This window comes from Herpailurus yagouaroundi, unplaced genomic scaffold (assembly GCF_014898765.1).
Source record: "Herpailurus yagouaroundi ecotype Mexico unplaced genomic scaffold, PumYag 67793, whole genome shotgun sequence".
Classification (NCBI taxonomy): domain Eukaryota; kingdom Metazoa; phylum Chordata; class Mammalia; order Carnivora; family Felidae; genus Herpailurus; species Herpailurus yagouaroundi.
The window spans coordinates 21,175,705-21,194,229 of NW_024420586.1; the positions used below are offsets into that span (position 1 = coordinate 21,175,705).

Here is an 18,525-nt window from a genome sequence, read left to right on the forward strand (position 1 = left end):
CAGAGAAAAGGGGACTCAAGAGATGGGTAGGAAATATAGGAATGGGTTTCAATTATTAAGTTGCTAGATTTTCTCATACATCTCTAGGCGACACACGAAAGGTTGCATTTTGCTGTTGCCAATAGTGTCTTCTTTAAAAAATTTTTTTTAGTGTTTATTGACTTTTTTAAAAAATTTTTTTTAATTTTTTTTTTTAACGTTTATTTATTTTTGAGACAGAGAGAGACAGAGCATGAGCAGGGGAGGGACAGAGAGAGAGGGAGACACAGAATCTGAAACAGGCTCCAGGCTCTGAGCTGTCAGCACAGAGCCCGATGCGGGGCTTGAACTCACGGACCGCGAGATCATGACCTGAGCCGAAGTCGGACGCTTAACCGACTGAGCCACCCAGGCGCCCCAATGTTTATTGATTTTTGAGAGAGAGACAGAGAGACAGAGAGAGAGGGAGAGAGAGCGCGCGCACGAGCAGGGGAGGGGCAGAGAGAAAGGGAGAACCAGAATCAGAAGCAGGCTCCAACTCATGAACGTGGGGCTCCAACTCATGAATCACGACATCATGACCTGAGCTGAAGTCGGACACTCAACTGATTGAGCCACCCAGGCGCCCCCCGCCGCCAACAGCGTCTTTGGTCATTGTTTTCTAACTAGTGATTGCCGGCTTTGGACAAAATTACAGGCCTTCTAACAAGTGACTGTTTTTTGTGGATTCCCAGGCTTCACCCTCTGCTGGACATCCTCAGCCTGGCCTGCTTCTCAGGCTGCGAACCTCCCTGGCCCAGCTACCCCCAGGCCACCCGACTCTCTGTTGCAGGCTACCGATCTCATCCTGGGTCAGGTGCCTGTTGCTTCTGAATGTTCTGCGTGGCTGTGCGCACGGTTGAGCTGACTGCTTTCTCCTAAATTTTCAGTTCAGTCATTTGTTTAAAATTTTATCTAAATCCAAGTTAGTTAACATAGAGTGTAATAATGATCTCAGTCGGGAGTAGCATTGAGTGACTCACCACTGACATACAACACCCAGTGCTCATCCCAACAAGTGCCCTCGTCAATACCCCTCACCCATTTAGCCCATCCCCCCACCCACAGCCCCTCTAGCAACCGTCAGTTTGTTCTCTGCGTCTAAGAGTGTCTTATGGTTTGCGGTTCAGTTGAGTTTTTAAAAGATTATTTCAAATAGGTCTGAGACGGAGGAAAAGGAGAGGGACAAAGCGATAGAGGAAATGGACTCAGAGAAGAAGGAGGGGGAGGAGGGGAAGCGGCGGGGGGGGGTGGGGAGAATGAGGAAGCGGAAAGAAGGAAATTGACCACCAAGCAGATTATGTAAGATCTCTAATTCACTTCCTACTGGGCCTAGCACAGGGCTTCACACAATGCTGGGGCTCAGGAAGCAAGAAATGTATGAATGAATGAATGAATGAATGAATGAATGAATTTTGTGTGGTATGTGTGTTTGAGATTGAAAGTACATTTCTGACTGCAAAAACATGTAGAGAGGTAAGCCTAAACTTAAAACCACATTGGCTGCTGGGCTCTCACGCTGCGTACTGAACAGGCTGTCCCTTAACCAAAGCCACTCGGAGCTGCCATCGTGAAGTTCCAACGTCTGCGAGCCTGCCTCCTGCTTCATCCATCGTGACTACCATCCATTCATGATACCAATCTTTTATTTAGGCGTGGTGGTTTTCTGCTGGAATGGTGGGGGAGTGGATGGGTACCTGCCCTCCATTGGTTGTTGAGATGATCCTGGTCGTGCCCCCACACTGCTTCACATACCACAGGAACCAGAGAGCAGAGACCTCGTGGGTCTCCGCAGTGACACACAGGTTCACAAAGAGAGTGGCAAGCTGCTTGGCAGATCTGCTCAGGAAGAGACAAGAGCACAATGAGCAAACGTGGGAGGGCATCTTCTTCATACTCTGGAAATTATTCAGGCAATAAACTTACTTGGCTAACTGTAGCGCAGTTTGGCTGTGTTGTCACTAGAAATCGTCACTAGGGTCCAGTATTATAAAACATGACATCAGAGAGCTTGGGGGAAGGAGGTTTATTTTCCCCTTACCCCAAACGGCTTACTGAGACTCAGCTTGTATTCCATTTGGGGTGCTATCATGATTTCTCTCCATATACCAGCTCCTCTTCCCGTGGTCCCCATCTCAGTGAAAGGCAACATCATTCACCCAACTGCTAAGGCCAACGCTCTAGAAATCAACCCTGATTTCTCTCTTTCCGTCACTCGCCCCCCAATCCACTCAATCAGGAAGTCACGTTGTCTCTCGCTACACCACTCCACCTTCACCACTACCAATTTAGCATCCTCTCTTGCCAGGAGTACTGTAATTATTTCTTCTAGACTGGTCTCTCCGCCTCCACTCATCATTGCCTGGTGTCCATTCATGACACTCAAAGCCAGAAGCTTTTTACCCACTCCCCACTGTGGTGTTCCTTCTGTAGTGTAAATCAAGTCATGTCCTTCTCCTGTTTTAAACCCTTCAATGGCATCCTATCAAAACCAGGATAGAATTTGGATCTTTCCCCTTTGCCTGCAAAGCCCTAAGTGACCTAGCCCGGGCCTCCTTTTTCTACCTTGTTCTGTACCCTCTCTACTTGTTTTTTATTTTAACATTTGTTGAGAGACAGAGAGAGAGAGAGAGAGAGAATGAGAATCTTAAGCAGGTTCCACACTCAGTGAAGAGCCTGACTCGGGGGTTCAATCCCATGACCCTGGGATCACGACTTGGGCTGAAATCAAGAGTTGGATGCTCAACTGACTGAACCACTCATGTGTCCCCCCTCTCCACTTCTTCTAATGTCTCCTCAGAAAGATGAACTCTTCTGGGTCCATGAAGATGAACACCAGCTCCCACATACCCAGAACCCTGGCATTCTCTATCACTTTACCATTGTATGGTGTCTTTAGAACCCTTTTTGCTGTCTGAAATTAAAATTAAATTTCACTGTGTTCTATTGACATTATAATGTGTCCCCCATTATAATATCAATCGATGGGAACAGGAATCTTAATAAAATAGTGTCTGGCGCATAGTAAGCACTCAACAATTACTTGTTGGATGACTGAATGCACGAACAGTTATCAGTTAAACATTATTTTAAAATTACCAAGAATGTGCAAAGGATATGCTAGGGTGCTGTCCCAACCACAGAAATAGTCGCGATTATTCATTCAGTTATTTTAGTGTCTCATGGAAGATAAGCTCAAAGGATGGATAAGGGGAAAAAAGCAATTAACAGAGCATAGACAGGTGAACTTTTGCTTGGGGCTGGCAGTTCAATAGCAGAAGGTTATATTGTATCTGGAGGCATACCAGAAAGTGAAGGATCTCATGTAACTCCAACGACTCAGTTATGGCTAACACTTTCTTCTTTAAAAATTTTTTAAGTGTGTATTCATTTTTGAGAGAGAGAGAGAGAGAGACAGAGAGAGAGAGAGACAGAACATAAGCGAGGTGGGGGTGGGGAGGGGTGGAGGTGCAGAGAGAGAGGGAGACACAGAATCCGAAGCAGGCTCCAGGCTCTGAGCTGTGTCAGCACAGAGCCCGATGTGCGGCTCGAATTCGTGAATGGCGAGATCGTGACCTGAGCTGAAGTCGGATGCTCAACCGACTGAGCCACCCAGGGGCCCCTATCTCACACTTCCTAAAATTCACTAGTACAGATGTGTACTCTGAGACATCTTTAATAAGAATCAATCCCCCTTTTGGCTTTGACAGAAAGCGTGCATGATGTTACTCTGCTTATATCTGAGGCAGAGCTTGGCACCTGGTAGCGTTGACAGTGGGTGGACAGAGGGAGACAATCCCAAGAACCGATGTGAGGTTCAAACCCACGAACTGTGAGATCGTGACTTGAGCCGAATGCTCAACCGACCGAGCCACCCAGGCACCCCCCCCTACTCCCTGGTTTTCAAACCTATTGCACTGAAATGTCATAACAACTCTATAAGACAGCAATTTGCTCCCAGGTTACAAGCGTGAAAACCGCGTCTCAGAGAGGCTAGTGAATATGTCTTACAAGGTGCACCAAACGGTACGACTTCACACCAGATCGTACCTCCTTCAAACCTCATGCTTTTAAGGCCTCGAAATGCTTTATGATGAGCTGACAGTCCCATTAGCCTGAAACTAGTACAATAATCTATGTTGAAGCGGCTTAAAGTTAGTTTCCTAAGATTCCTCATGACAACCGAAGGGATGGCGATTGTTGACCCAGGCTTTCTTTGCAAAGGCAATTTGTGGCATGTGTGTAAAGCAAACACCCCGACATTAGTTTGAAATATTACTTGAGGGGCGCCTGGGTGGCTCAGTCGGTTGAGGGTCTGACTGTTGATTTCGGCTCAGGTCACGATCTCGCGGTTGGTGAGTTTGAGCCCCGCGTGGGGTTCTGCACTGACAGGGCGGAGACTGCTTGGGATTTTCTCTCTCTCTGCCCCTCCCCAGCTCGTGCTCTCTCTGTCTCTGTCTCTCTCGAAATAAACAAATAAACTTAAAAAAAATATATTACTTCAAAGTGAAAACATTCTTTGCTGTCTCCCCATGTCCTATTTATTTTGTTCCTTGACTTGTAAGTGAACTTGGGGGGCATGAGGTAAGGGGAGTAATAAATAAATAAAATTTAGCAGTGGCCCAGCTAGACGGCCAAGATTAAACACAAAAACACTGCTGCGATTCTAGTTATTATTGTTGCCAACTGGGTGGGAGACAAATAATCCTGGTTTGAAATGGAGGGAGATCTAAAAGTTATTCTCTTTGGAGGGCCAGGCCATTCTTAATCCTTTATTTGATTTGCTCTGGGAGCTTTAGTGAGAAAAGAAATGAGAAGAACAGGTCAAGGAAGCTTGTGCAATAATATTTTCATGTTCTTTGCCCTGTTGACTTTTTAGAAGATAAATGTTATTATATTTTTCTACATGAAAAATACATACACATTATATAAAATTTGGAAAATTCATAAAATAAGAAAGTGAGGGAATGAGTATCTTCCATATTTCTGCCCCCCAAAAGGTAATCACTGGTTTCATTTTGGGGCTTTTTTTTAGTTTACAGGCTTTGGAAAGTGTATTTACATAACCTTGACCACATTGTAAATTTGACTTGTTCCTGAAAAGTACTTTTTTTTTTTTTTGAAAAACACTTTTTAAATGGTAATAACTGGAAGACTGATCAACATTATTCTTGGAACATATAACTGTGCTTTAGTTTGAGTAACAATAGGTTGGATATTTTGGGGATTATCTCCTTTAAAACAAGAAAATGATACCACGTAGATCTTGCCTAGAAAAATTTAAAAATTACCTTGTGTTCATATAATATAATCTTAGTATCTCAGAGTGTTTTATTTTGTCAACCAACAACCTAGAATATTCACGAATGGGGGGTTTAGGCCAAGGCCTATGGCAGAAAAAGTCAGATCTCTATAATCCCAAAGAAATACAATGCGTGCCTTCTTCAAAGAGCTTCAAAGCTCTCTTGGAAAAGAAAAAAACCTTACTGACTTTATGAAAAGCGTTTTGTAATGGAAGTTATAAAATAAATGCAGATAATTAAATCCTCACTATATTTTGAAAATCTAATGTATAGAATTTAAAATATTGAAATTGCACTACAATAAAAATAAGTTGTATTGCAAACTGCATTCTCAAAAAAACCTGGTAAATAGCTTAAGCGTTTAAAAAGATATCATTGGGGCGCCTGGGTGGCTCAGTCAGTTGAGCGTCCGACTTCAGCTCAGGTCACGATCTCACGGTTTGTGAGTTCGAGCCCCACGTTGGGCTCTGTGCTGACAGCTCGGAGCCTGGAGCCTGCTTCGGATTCTGTGTCTCCCTCTCTCTCTGCCCCACCCCCACGTGTGCTCTGTCTCTGTCTCTCAAAAATAAATAAATGTAAAAAAAATTTTTTTTAAAGACATCATTAATAATAGGAATTGATTTCATGATAATGAAAGGATTTTACTATTCCAGAATTGGTTGTTTTCAAAGGTTGAAAATATCGGAGAAGCACAAAGATGTTTCGAACAGAATATTATATAATAATAAAAATTATGAAAAACTGGAGGTGACCAAAATGTCCATCAGGAAGATAACGGATAAATGCACGATAGCACTTGCTTTCCACGGAATATTCTGCAATCATAATATATGATAGTTAATGAGGCATTTTTAATGACATGGATCAATGTTTGCACTGTAGTATTAAGTATTAAAAACATTTTGATGGATGTCCATTGCTTTTGCATTACATATATAGTTTCCTCTTTAAAAATGAGATCATATATGTGTTTAATATTATAAAGTTTTTCCAAGCCATTAAATATTTTTCCACGACATGATTAAAACAATTTTTTTGTGTGCGTGCATGTGCGTAAGGGGGAGGGACAGAGGAGGAGAGAGAGAATCCCAAGTGGACTCCACACCATCGGTGCAGAACCGGACACAGGACACAAACCCACGGACTCCGAGATCATAACCTGAACTGAAATCAAGAGTTGGGACACTTAACCCACTGAGCCACCCAGGAGCCCCTACAACATGATTTTAAAAGACCAGAGTATTCTAGTTTTTGGGTGCCCCATTATTAATTTAACCAATCTTTTGTTTTGGGACACATACATTTTCCCTTTTAAAATTAATGCTTTGAATCTCCTTCTTTTTCCCCTTCTCCCTGTATGCCTTTCTCCTGCTCTTCTTTTCTCTGTCCTTTTTTTTAAATTTTTTTAATGTTTTTATTTATTTTTGAGACAGAGAGAGACAGAGCATGAGTGGGGGTGGGGCAGGGAGAGAGGGAGACACAGAATCCAAAGCAGGCTCCAGGCTCTGAGCTGTCAGTACAGAGCCCGACTCGGGGCTTGAACTCACGGACTGTGAGATCATGACCCGAGCTGAAGTCGGACGCTTAACCGACTGAGCCACCCAGACGCCCCTCTCTGTCCTTTAAGCGAAACTCTACAAAGCTGAATTTCTCTATCAAGAAGCATATAAACGTTATGTCTCTTGCTTCCATATCTTAGATTCAGATATTCCTACAAACTTGTTCTTATTTTCAGTTATCAGTGTCCAGCTCCCCTCCCCAATGCCTACAAAGTGAAGACATCAGGGGTGCCTGGGTGGCTCCATCTTGAGCGTCTGACTTTTGGTTTCAGCAAGTTTGTGAGTTCAAGCCCCGCGTTGGGCTCTCTGCTGTCAGCACGGAGCCTGCTCAGGATCCTCTGTCTCGCTCTCTCTCTCCCCTTGCCCTGCTCACTCTCTCTCTCAAAAACAAATAAACATTAAAAAAAAAAAAATGAAGACATCAACCCCAGAATCAAACATATTCTCAACTGATGCTGTTTAGCATGGGAGGACAGTCTCCCTGAACATGGCTTCTGTATCTCTTACTTTGTTTTTTTACAAATTCACCATGTGCTTGGATCCTTAGAACCCCTTCCTTTTTTCCTGGGGTCGGAGAGCAGGGAGGCCTCTCCATGTTGCCTGTCTATATCGTCTCCACAATTTGTATCCAGTTCCCAGCTCTGCCAACCAGAATGGAAATGTCTGAATCCTGAATACTTGCTTTCAATGCTACATGTTTTTCAATAAAGGGGGCCGGGGGCGGGGCAGTTAGTCCAGGCCTGCATGTTTTAAGTTTTTTAATTTTTTGATGTTTATTTATTTTTGAGAGAACGGCAGAGCGTGAGTGGGGGAGGGGCAGAGAGAGGGGGAGACACAGAATCCGAAGCAGGCTCCAGGCTCCGAGCTGTCAGCACAGAGCCCGGTGCGGGGCTCGAACTCCTGAACGGTGAGATCATGACATGAGCTGAAGTCGGGTGCTTAACCGACTAGAGCCACCCAGGCAAGGCACCCCTGTTCTTTTTTTTTTTAAGTTTATTATTTATTTTGAGAGAGACAGGGATAGTGTGAGTAGGGGAAGGGCAGAGAGAGAGGGAGAGAGAGAATCCCAAGCAGGCACTGCACTGTCAGCACAGAGCCCAACGTGGGGTTCGAACCCACAAAACAGCCAGATCACGAACCGAGCCGAAACCAAGAGTCGGGCACTCAACCGACTGAGCCACCCAGGTGCCCCATAAGTTGTTCTACATAAAGATGGTGGCACATTCTGGTCTGTTCTGAGGACTTTGGGGGGGTAATACCCCCTCTGTGATGCATAGCTATTCTAAAGATGTCTAGACATCTTTAGGACCGAAGCCACTTCCAAAATTTCTCAGCATTCCATGGGGTCGAATGCCGTGGTTTTAGACACAAAGCAGTTCCAGAGCCATTGAATGGTGCCGCTAAATAAACCTGAAAGACAATCGGAGTAAATGCCTGCAGGGGGAGTCTTACTCTGTCCAGCAGATCTTGTCTAGCAGCTCCTTCATGGTCATGTGGTCCCACTCCTCTGCAAGGGGTGCCTTCCACGGGGCATCACTGGGGATCTACACTCCGGTACGGGGGGGGGGGGGGGCCGAAACACAAATGTAACTTTCCATTTTAAATAGCTCTCTCAATAGTATTAAAAACTCTACCTTGAAGAAGGAAAACGTAAGCTTTCCAAATTCTCCCAGTAAGGATTTTTACTGCCCAACCAAAGTGGTTTGTGTAGCGTTGCTATTATCGGTCTACACCACAGGATCCATATTTAATTTCTGGTAACACTCCCCGCGCGATCAACGGAGGCTACGTTGAAATCAGGCCACTTGCAAAAGTCGATGACCAAGTTACTCCTTTAGAGGCGGCATTCATAAATTTAGCTCTTTAACCAGGACCAGACAGGTCAAGCTCCGTGTGTGTCAAAAGACCTTAGGAGTCTTATTCTGCTATGTCCTGAGGACTTTCTAAATTAGAAACGTCCTGCCAGGAAGGCTGAGTGGTTTATCGTCTTCTCCCCCCTCACCGGTGATACACAGACAGCACACTGGTGGACGTCTTACTCGTTTAGAGGGTAGAAACAGGTTCATTCTCCCATTTCGTAAATCTGCACGGAGATACCTTCTGTACGAAGCCATACGCTAGGCATTGCTGATGCATAATCCCTTCCTTCTCTTAAGGACTAAGCTTATGAAAAATACAAGTGCAGTCAAAGAAGCTTTAGTGAGCTTTACCTCTCGTCCCATGTCATCCATCGTCCTCCAAAGGTTGTTATGATCTAGGTACACAATTGGGTTCCACACAGGTGGGAAGGGGCCCCTGAAGGGGTATGATTTGCCCTGTGAGATATAAGGTATTTTTAAAAGGAAACATTCACTATAATGTAAAAATACTCAAATTCCTTGTCAATTTGTGACATACACTTAAGCGTTTTAATTCCTTGTGTCCCTAGAACCCTACTTAGCTTTTCAGCATAGAAATTTCCAGCTCAATTCTCTGTTACCTAAATAAATTTGGTGCCAACCCGCCAAAAAAACAATAAAAGGGTTTCTCTCTGAAATTAGAACCCCTACCACGAAAAACTTAAATGCCGGTACATTAGTGGGGTTACCAAAAGTTATCTCATTTGCCAGTGATACTTGCAAATACCTCAGAGTGATGGGACCCTATGGGTCTGGAGGATCAGAAAATTACAACTATAAATGTTACACAAGGTAGAAGAAGATGAAAAGCCGATTGTAGGGATGTAAGCATCTGTAGGAAGAGCCATAAGACACAGCCCAGCAAGCTTTTCCAAGCAATCATAGGTGCTAGGTCAACAAGGAGTTCCCGGAGGAATTTCAAGGTCAAAGCAGAAAGAAGAGACAATTCAGAGGCACCTGGGTGGTTGAGTTGGTTAATCGTCCAATTCGTGATTTCGGCTCAGGTCATGATCTCGGGGTCATGGATTGAGCCCCTTGTCAGGCTCCATGCTAAGTGTGGAGCCTGCTTAAGATTCTCTCTCTCTCTCTCTCTCTCTCTCTCTCTCTCTCCCTCTCTCCCTCCCTCCACCTGCTCCCCACCCCCTCTAAAATTTAAAAAAAAAATAAAAGAAGAGACAATTTCTTTTTTCTTTTAATGTTTATTTTTGAGACAGAGCATGAGTGGGGGAGGGGCAGAGAGAGAGGGAAACACAGAATCCAAAGCAGGCTCCAGGCTCTGAGCTGTCAGCACAGAGCCTGATACGGGCTTCGAACCCATGAACCGTGAGATCATGACCTGAGCCGAAGTTGGACGCTCAACCAACTTGAGCCACCAAGGCGCCCCAAGAAGAGACAATTTCAAGCCTCTCTTGGGAACATATTTGTACTCCCTGGTTCTCCCAGCAGGGTAGGGACACCTCAACACAGAGTTAAAGGACACACATTTCTCCAAAGATTAGTGATAAGACAGCTTGTAAATCATCTCTGGGAAGTTTAACCCAATGGCAGTTGGGGACACGCACAAAAAGCACCTTGGGTTAACCTGAAAGCCTGAGTCACAAGTCAGGTTATGATGCAGGCTTACTTTTCTTCTTGTGTTATGTAGAGTTCTCCAGAGAAACAGAACCAAGACCACTGTGTGTGTGTATGTGTGTGTGTGTGTGTGTGTGTGTGTGTATGGCAGGGTGTGGAGAAGGAGATTTATTTTAAAAAATTGGCTCACACAATTGTGGAGGCTTGTCAAGTCCAAAATCTGCAGGGGAGGCCAGCAGGTTGGAGAGCCAGAGAACTGCACTTCATGCCCAAAGGCTGTCTGCTGGCAGAATTTCCTCTTCCTTCCAGGACCATGGTCTTTTTCTATTAAGGCCTTCGACTGATTAGACGAGGCCCACTCTCATTATGGAGGCTCATCTACTTTACTCAAAGTCTACTGATTTCTTTTTTTTTTATTTTTTAATGTTTATGTGTGTGTGTGTGTGTGTGTGTGTGTGTGTATGAAAGAGAGAGAGAGAAGGAGAGAGAAAGAGAGCAGGGGAAGGGCAGAGACAGAGGGAGACACAGAATCCCAAGCAGGCTCCAGGCTCTGAGCTGTCAGCACAGAGCCTGACGCGGGGCTTGAACCCACAAACCATGAGATCATGACCTGAGCTGAAGAAGGACGCTTAACTGACTGGGACAGCCAGACACCGCCCCCCGCCCCAAGTCTACTGATTTCAATGTTAATCTCACCTAAAAATACCTCCATGGAAACATCTAGGAATAGTGTTTGATCAAATATTGGTATTGTGGCCCAGCCAAGTTAACACATTAACCATCACACTTTTTAATTAACTTTATTAAGGTATAATTTACATACAATGCAACCATTTTAAATGTACAATTTGGGGAGTTTTGACACATGTATGCACCCATGTCACTACCACCATGATCAAGATAGAAAACATTCCCATCACCCCATAGAAAGTTCTCCTTTGTCCCTTGCCAGTCAATTCCTGCCCCTCGCTTTCTTTATTGTCACACAAAACAAAATAGTAACTTTATTTTTTTAAATGTTTTGTTTATTTTTGAGAGAGAGAGAGAGAGAGAGACAGATCACGAGTAGGGGAGGGGCAGGGAGAGAGGGAGACACAGAATCTGAGGCAGACTTCAACATCTAATTTGTCAGCACAGAGCCTGACACGGGGCTTGAACCCATGAACTGCGAGATCATGACCTGAGCCAAGTCAGAAGCTTAGCTGCCTGGGCCTCTGGAGGCGCCCCCAAAATAGTAACTTTAATTTGTGGTCACACAACCGTCACTTCTGGTTTGTTAAGTTTACATCTCTTCTTTCAGTTTTTAAAAAATATTTATTTTTGAGAGAGAAAGAAAGAGAGAGGGGGGAGAGAGGCAGAGAGAGAGGATCTGAAGCGGGCTCTGAGTGGTCAGCCCAGAGCCCGATACGGGGCTCGAGCTCCCAAACTGCAAGATCGTGACCCGAGCCGAAGTTGGATGCTTAACTGACTGAGCCACGCAGGTGCTCCTTCTTTCAGTTCTACTGAGATATAATTGACATATAACTCTGTGGAAGTTTAAAATGTACAGCCTCATGACTTGATTTACGTATGCTATGAAGTGATTACATAGTTTAGTTAACACCTATCGCCTTGTATAGACACCAAAAAAAGACAAAACTGGGTTCTTCCTTGTGATGAGAACTACTCTCTTGCAAAGCGCCCTTCTCATCACCTCATTCAGAAGCACATGACTTACCACTGATGATACTAATCTTGATCCCTTGGTTAAGGGTGGCTCCTGTCCCCTTTCTCCACTGTAAACTTACCATTTTCCCCTTTCCGTGCTCTGTCCTTTGGAAGAGAGTCGCTAATTTCAGTCCAACCTCAAGAGGAGATAGGAGATGGGGGGCGCGCCCGGGTGGCTCAGTCAGTTAAGTGTCTGACATGGCTCAGGTCATGATCTCACGGCTCTTGAGTTCAAGCCCCGCGTCGGGCTCTGTGCTGACGGCTCGGAGCCTGGAGCCTGCTTCGGATTCTGTGTCTCCCTCTCTCTCTGCCCCTCCCCCATTCATGTTCTGTCTCTGTCTCAAAAATAAACGCTAAAAAAAATTAAAATTCTTCTCTAAGGAAGATTTGCCTCTTTCCCCCTTGTTATTTATTTGTTCAATCACCTATTTGCATCACTATGGACTCATATATTTACTTCATACTCTGGATTGTAATCTAATACTGTATTATTTATTTTGTTGTTCAAATTGTTCCACTCGTGTCCACAGGGAGCTCATTCAGGCTGGCTCTTGTGTCCTTTGCAATGACCCCATCTTTTTGTTTCTTGAGCACTTCCTTGACTTCTGGCACTGGAAGATTCTCCGGCCTCTTCTTCTATTAACTCTGCCTCAGCCCTACGATCTGCTGTTTTTTTCAAGGAGACTTCATTCCTTTTAGCAAAAGAATGATATTTAGAAGCAACTCCTGGGGGGTGCCTGAGTGGCTCAGTTGGTTGAGTGTCCAACTCTTGATTTTGGCTCAGGTCATGATTCCTGGGTCATGGGCTTGAGCCCTTCATAGGACTCATGCTGTGCATGGAGCCTGCCTGGGATTTTCTCTCTCTCTCTCTCTCTCTCTCTCTCCCTCTCCTTCTGCTCTCTCCCCTGCTCGTGCTCTCTCTCTCTCTAAAATAAAGTTAAAAATTAAAAAAAAAAAAGTAGTGGGGTGCCCAGATGGCTCGGTCAGTTAAGTGTCCAACTTTGGCTCGGGTCACGATCTCGCGGTTTGTGAGTTCGAGCCCCACATCAGGCTCTGTGCTGACGGTTCAGAGCTGGGAGCCTGCTTCAGATTCTGTGTCTCCCTCTTCTCCCTGTCCCTTCCCCACTCATGCTCTGTCTCTCTCTCGCTCTCTCTCAAAAATAAGTAAACATTAAAAAAAATTAAAAAACAAAAAGGAAGCAGCTTCTGGCTGCTCCAGGTATGCGGACTTAAAAAAAAAAAAAGCTTTATTGGGATATAATTCTTCTACCATATCATACAATTTACATGCTGACTTTTTAAAACCTCTCCTTATGTCTGTATCAGTGTTCAGCACACAGAACATAGTGGAGATCTGTGACCGACCCACGGGATCACTCTCCACAAAGGACGCCTGAGTCCCCATTCCGGCTTTGCCTTTTCCTGAGTTGATTGACACAGAGCAAGTGAGTTGCTTAATCTCCTTGGGCCCCAGATGGCACCTTTCCAACTCAACATCTGTTGGCTGCATCACCTTCCTCCAGGAAGTATGCCCAGATTACCTTAAACGGCTGGGTTAGGGAGCCTTCTCAGTGTCCCAGAGCTCTCCGTTTACCATTCATCTGACTCTGTCTCCACTGCACCAGCTTCGTGTATTTCTCATTCTGTGTCACCCCCTGGGATCTCAGCTGTAAGAGCATGGGCTCTGCAGTTGGCTTACCTCGGTCAAGTGATGGGTCTGTCTGCCAGTCACCAGCTGTGTTAAGTTGCTTAGCCTCTCTGGGCCTCAGTCTAGCCGTGTGTAAAATGGAACGACAGCAGCTTCCTCACGGATGTGCTGGGACAATGAAGTGAGTTGAGCCACGTAAGTCACTTTGGACGGTGGCCAGCACGCGGGAGGTTCTCGATAAATGTTGTGTTGCTATTGCTGCAGCTGCCACTGTCGTGATCCTAACCTTCGCATGCCTGGGGACTGCTGCGATGGACAGGTGAGTTCATCTCAGCAGTATGACCTTGAACTGGTTATTTGCTCGACACCCAACGTCCTCAACTCCCACAATGATCGTTTGTACTCAGGTTTTTTTTCTTAGTCCTTTTGGGCTGCCGTAACAAAGTACCATAGATATTTCTCTCCCATGGTTCTGGAGGCTGGGAAGTCCAAGATCAAGGTGCTGGCAGCTTTAGTGTCTGGTGGGGGCCGCTTCACGGTTTATAGATGGCGGTCTTCTTGCTGTGTCCTCCCATGGCAGAAGAGACAAGGGATCTATCTCCCTGGGGTCTCATAATTTTGTAAGGGCACTGAGCTCATTCGGGAGGGCTCCAGCCCAGGACCCAGTCACTCCCAAAGGCCCCATCTCTTCATGCTTTCGCATTGTGGGTCAGGATTTCAACATGTGAATTTGGGGGAGCCACATTCAGTGTAGAGCAGATTTCTTAACACTGTTATTAACTTCCTACTTTTTTCTTTTAATTTTTTTTTTTAGTGTTTATTTTATTTTTGAGAGAGAGAGAGGAGAGAGCAGAGGAGGGGCAGAGAGAGAAGGAGACACAGAATCTGAAGCAGGTTCCAGGCTCTGAATTGTCAGCGCGGAGTCCGACGTGGGGCTCGAACCCACGAACCATGAGATCGTGACCTGAGCTGAAGTCGGACACTTAACCAACTGAGCCACCCAGGCGCCCCAACCTTCTTCTCTTCAAGTCTGCCACTGAGCCCAGACCTACTCTGGCCGTTGCCAATTCCCGCCAGGAGAGGGGTGCCAGCCCCTGACCCCCTTCCCACCATGCGCACAAGGTACTTAAAGAAAGAGGGTGAGGGACGGAACTTCAGTATTCAAGAAACAAGTCAGGCTACCTACCAGGGGCAGAGTGCATGCAAGACTGGGAAACAAAGACATCTCCCTAGACTTCTCAGTGTGGCCGAAGGGGATCGGAAACTCTACCCTCACCCAAAAGGTGTTCTTCACCTTTCCCCAGGGCAAGCTCCATGAGTCAGAATAGAGTTCTCAGATTTAAAAAAAAATATTTATTTTTGAGCACGTGAGCGGGGGACGGGCAGAAAGAGAGAAGGAGACCAAATCCTAAGCAGCCTCCAGGCTCTGAGCTGTCAGCACAGAGCCCGACGCGGAGCTCAAATCCATGAACCGCAAAATTGTGACCTGAGCCGAAGTCGGACGCTTAATCGACTGAGCCCCCCAGGCGTCTCTAGAGCTCTCAGATTTTGAAACAACTGTCTTTATGTTCCCAGGAGCAGCCCCGCGCTGGTGATTTCTGGCAGAACCAAAGTGTTGCTGAAGACAAACACACACACAAAACCCCCAGAGAGCTCAACTGTTTGGCTGAGTACTATTTTCTTTCCCTCCATCTTGGTCCTAAGGGTTTTCTGGTGGTGGTGGTTTTTTCTTCCCATGGAAGGGGTGACTGTGCCATCTGCTTGTGGCTTTATCTCTTTCTGTCACAGTCACAAGTGTGTGTAGTGGGGAGTGGATGGGAAATGTCTGGCAAATCATCATGAGCCATCCACCAGCCAGTAAGTATATATTGGTGACTAATATCAAAATCCCTGCAATACAAATTGAAAAACTTTTTTAGGTTTATTTATTTATTTAAAAAATTTTTTTCGTTAAAAAACATTTTTTTTAATGTTTGTTTATTTTTAAGGGACAGGAACAGAGCACGAGTCGGGGAGGGACAGAGGGAGGGAGACACCGAATCCGAAGCAGTCTTCAGGCTCCGAGCTGTCAGCACAGAGCCCGACGTGGGGCTCGAGCTCACAAACCACGAGATCATGACCTGAGCCGAAGTCGGACGCCCAACCGACTGAGCCACCCAGGCGCCCCTGTTTATTTATTTTTTTTGACAGAGAAAGAGAGAGAGAGAACAAGCTGAGGAGGGCAGAGAGAAAGGGAGAGAGAACCCCAAGCAGGCTCCGCACTGTTAGCAGACAGCCCAACGCGGGGCTTGATCTCACGAACCATGAGATCGTGACCTGAGCTGAAATCAGCAGCTGGACGTTTAACCGACTGAGCCACCCAGGCACTCCACCCCGTGATACAAATTAAGTAAGCATCGTAGCAAGCACCATGAGGAAGGATTTGAGACCAAGGCACGTTGTCTTACGGGCTTTCTAGAAGAAACAGTGGAGCGAAGTGAGCGGCAAACACATGGTACAGAGCAGTCCAAGCTCTTTGGGGGTCACTTCATGGAGGATGAGTGCTCGTGGAGAGGTAAGACAGGGCTGAAAGGCGTACATCTTGCTGGTGGGGGGAAGGTGAATCCCAGGAACCATGCTTGATGTGACACATCATAGGTATGTGTATATGTGTGTGTGTTTTACTACAGGAATTTTAGATGACAAAGAAAATAAAGAAACCGTAGGTATTCCTGAAATCCCACCAAGCGGAAATCTATATAGTGGGTATGAACATTTCAGCTATGTTTCTTGCATTCTTTCATGTATTTTCACAATTCTACCCTTGATGATTACATAACATTCCACACCACACAGAGACCAGGAGTTTCTCAAACTGTGATCCAAGGACCCCCTCAGGCTCCCTAAAGTACATTCAGAGAGTCTGTGAGGGTCTCCCTTTTCCAAGCACACGTGAAGGAAGACCCCCTTTATTTATTTCAACCCAAACAACACACTGCAACGGACTGAATGCCAACACAGATACGAGAATCCAGCTCTTGGCTGTCAAGCAGATGTGAAAAAGATATGCAGAACGTAAATCGATGCCACTCACGCATTTTTTTTTTGTTTTAGAAACTATTCTTTTCGTACAAATATGTTATATCAGACAGTAATCGGGTTATTGTTATTTTCGGCGAACTAATATTCAAACAATCCTCAATTTTAATTTCTAACATAGTAAAGATAGACAGAGTCACATGGGCAAAAGCTACTTGAAGTTCTTCATGTTTAGGAAGGTAAAAGTTTGGGAGCACCTGGGTGGCTCAGTCGGTTGGGCGTTCGACTCCGGCTCAGGTCATAATCTCACAGTTTGTGGGTTCGAGCCCCACATCGGGCTCTGTGCTGACAGCTCGGAGCCCGGAGCCTGCTTCGGATTCTGTGCCTCCTTCTCTCTCTGCCCCTCCCCCACTCACTCGGTGTCTCTCTGTCTCTCAAAAATAAATAAACATTAAAAAATTTTTTTAAAGAATGTAAAAGTTTGAAGAACACTGCAAGGGACACAGGATGGCTTTTAAGAGGCCAACACAACTGACTTAAATGGACTCTTGAAACTTGATAGCTGTGTGACTACTAGTCGCTTGACATTTATGTTCTCTTAACTGTAGATTTGGAATCATGGCACCCATCTCACAGGGGCTTTATAGGCATTAAGTGAGTTTATACATAGCAAACAAAATGTGCTCTTTAAACAGATGTTGCTGATGGCTTTGTGATCATGATAAATGTCCCGTCATTTACACAACCACCCACCTCTTACCCATACATCCACATCCATATTTTTGATTAACCTCCTTTGGATAAATTCTTAGAATCGAAAATTCTTGGCATGAAGACTTTTTACTTGGTTCTAAAAGATATATATATATATAAAACATTCCACCCAAGAAAAATTGAAAACACATTTTCCTCAAGTACACACAGAAGAATCCCCCAGTTAAATCACATAAAAAGAGACATAACAAATATTATAAATTTAAGAAGACTGAAACCATACCAAGTACATCTTCCAACCACAAAAACTAAAGACCGACAATAAAACAGAGCTGGAAAATTGACAATGTAAATATTAAATATTTAATATGTAAATATTAAGCAGCACACTACTGCACAAGCAACAGGTCATATAAGAAATCAAATGGTAAATCAAAATATGCCTCAAAACAAAAGAAAAAGAAAACACAATATTCCAAGCAGATGTTAAGTGAAATTTATGCCGTCAGTGCTTGTGTTAAGAAAAACAGTTCAGGGGCGCCTGGGTGGCTCAGTTGGTTAAGGGTCTGAGTCCTGATTTTGGCTCAGGTCATGATCTCACTGCTCCTGAGTTTGAGCCCCGAGTCTGGCTCCGTGCTGATAGTGTAGAGCCTGCTTGGGATTCTCTTTCTCCCTTTCTCTGCCCCTCCCTTGCTCTCTCTCTCTCTCTCTCAAAATAAATAAATGAGCATTATAAAAAAAAAAAAAAAGCAACTGACTTAATGATCACGTGACCCTATTTTGTAGTCTGTGAGCCTCAGCCGACTCAGGAAAGACATCTGAAATCTACCTTCTGGATTCCCCACCTACCAAAGCAGGTGAGAAGCTCTCAGAAACAGGCTGGCTTAGCGACACCACATCACTAATATCACTCTCAATGCTCCAGATGTCCTGCTCTTGTTGTCTGGAGGCAAAGACCCTGCATCCTGATTCTGTCCCATCAGGGAAGTCCCTCTGCCATTTTATTCCCAGCACTGACCTCAGTCCCAGCCAGTAGGAACAGGTGGCCTGGTTCTTCTTAGATCCAGCTCCTTGAGAGTGACCTTTTC

At 45.0% G+C, this 18,525-nt stretch overlaps 1 protein-coding gene across 1 annotated transcript in view; it reads right to left on the reverse strand.

Moving 5' to 3' along the window:
- The window catches only part of MAOB (monoamine oxidase B), a 118,848-nt gene that overhangs the window by 24,022 nt on the left and 76,301 nt on the right, over positions 1-18,525 (reverse strand). The window contains exons 4-6 of the mRNA XM_040468941.1: positions 9,091-9,195; positions 8,333-8,424; positions 1,716-1,857 (exon numbers count right to left, since the gene is read on the reverse strand). Of these exons, the coding sequence (XP_040324875.1) occupies positions 1,716-1,857; positions 8,333-8,424; positions 9,091-9,195 (339 nt within the window). The remainder of the gene's footprint in view (positions 1-1,715; positions 1,858-8,332; positions 8,425-9,090; positions 9,196-18,525) is intronic.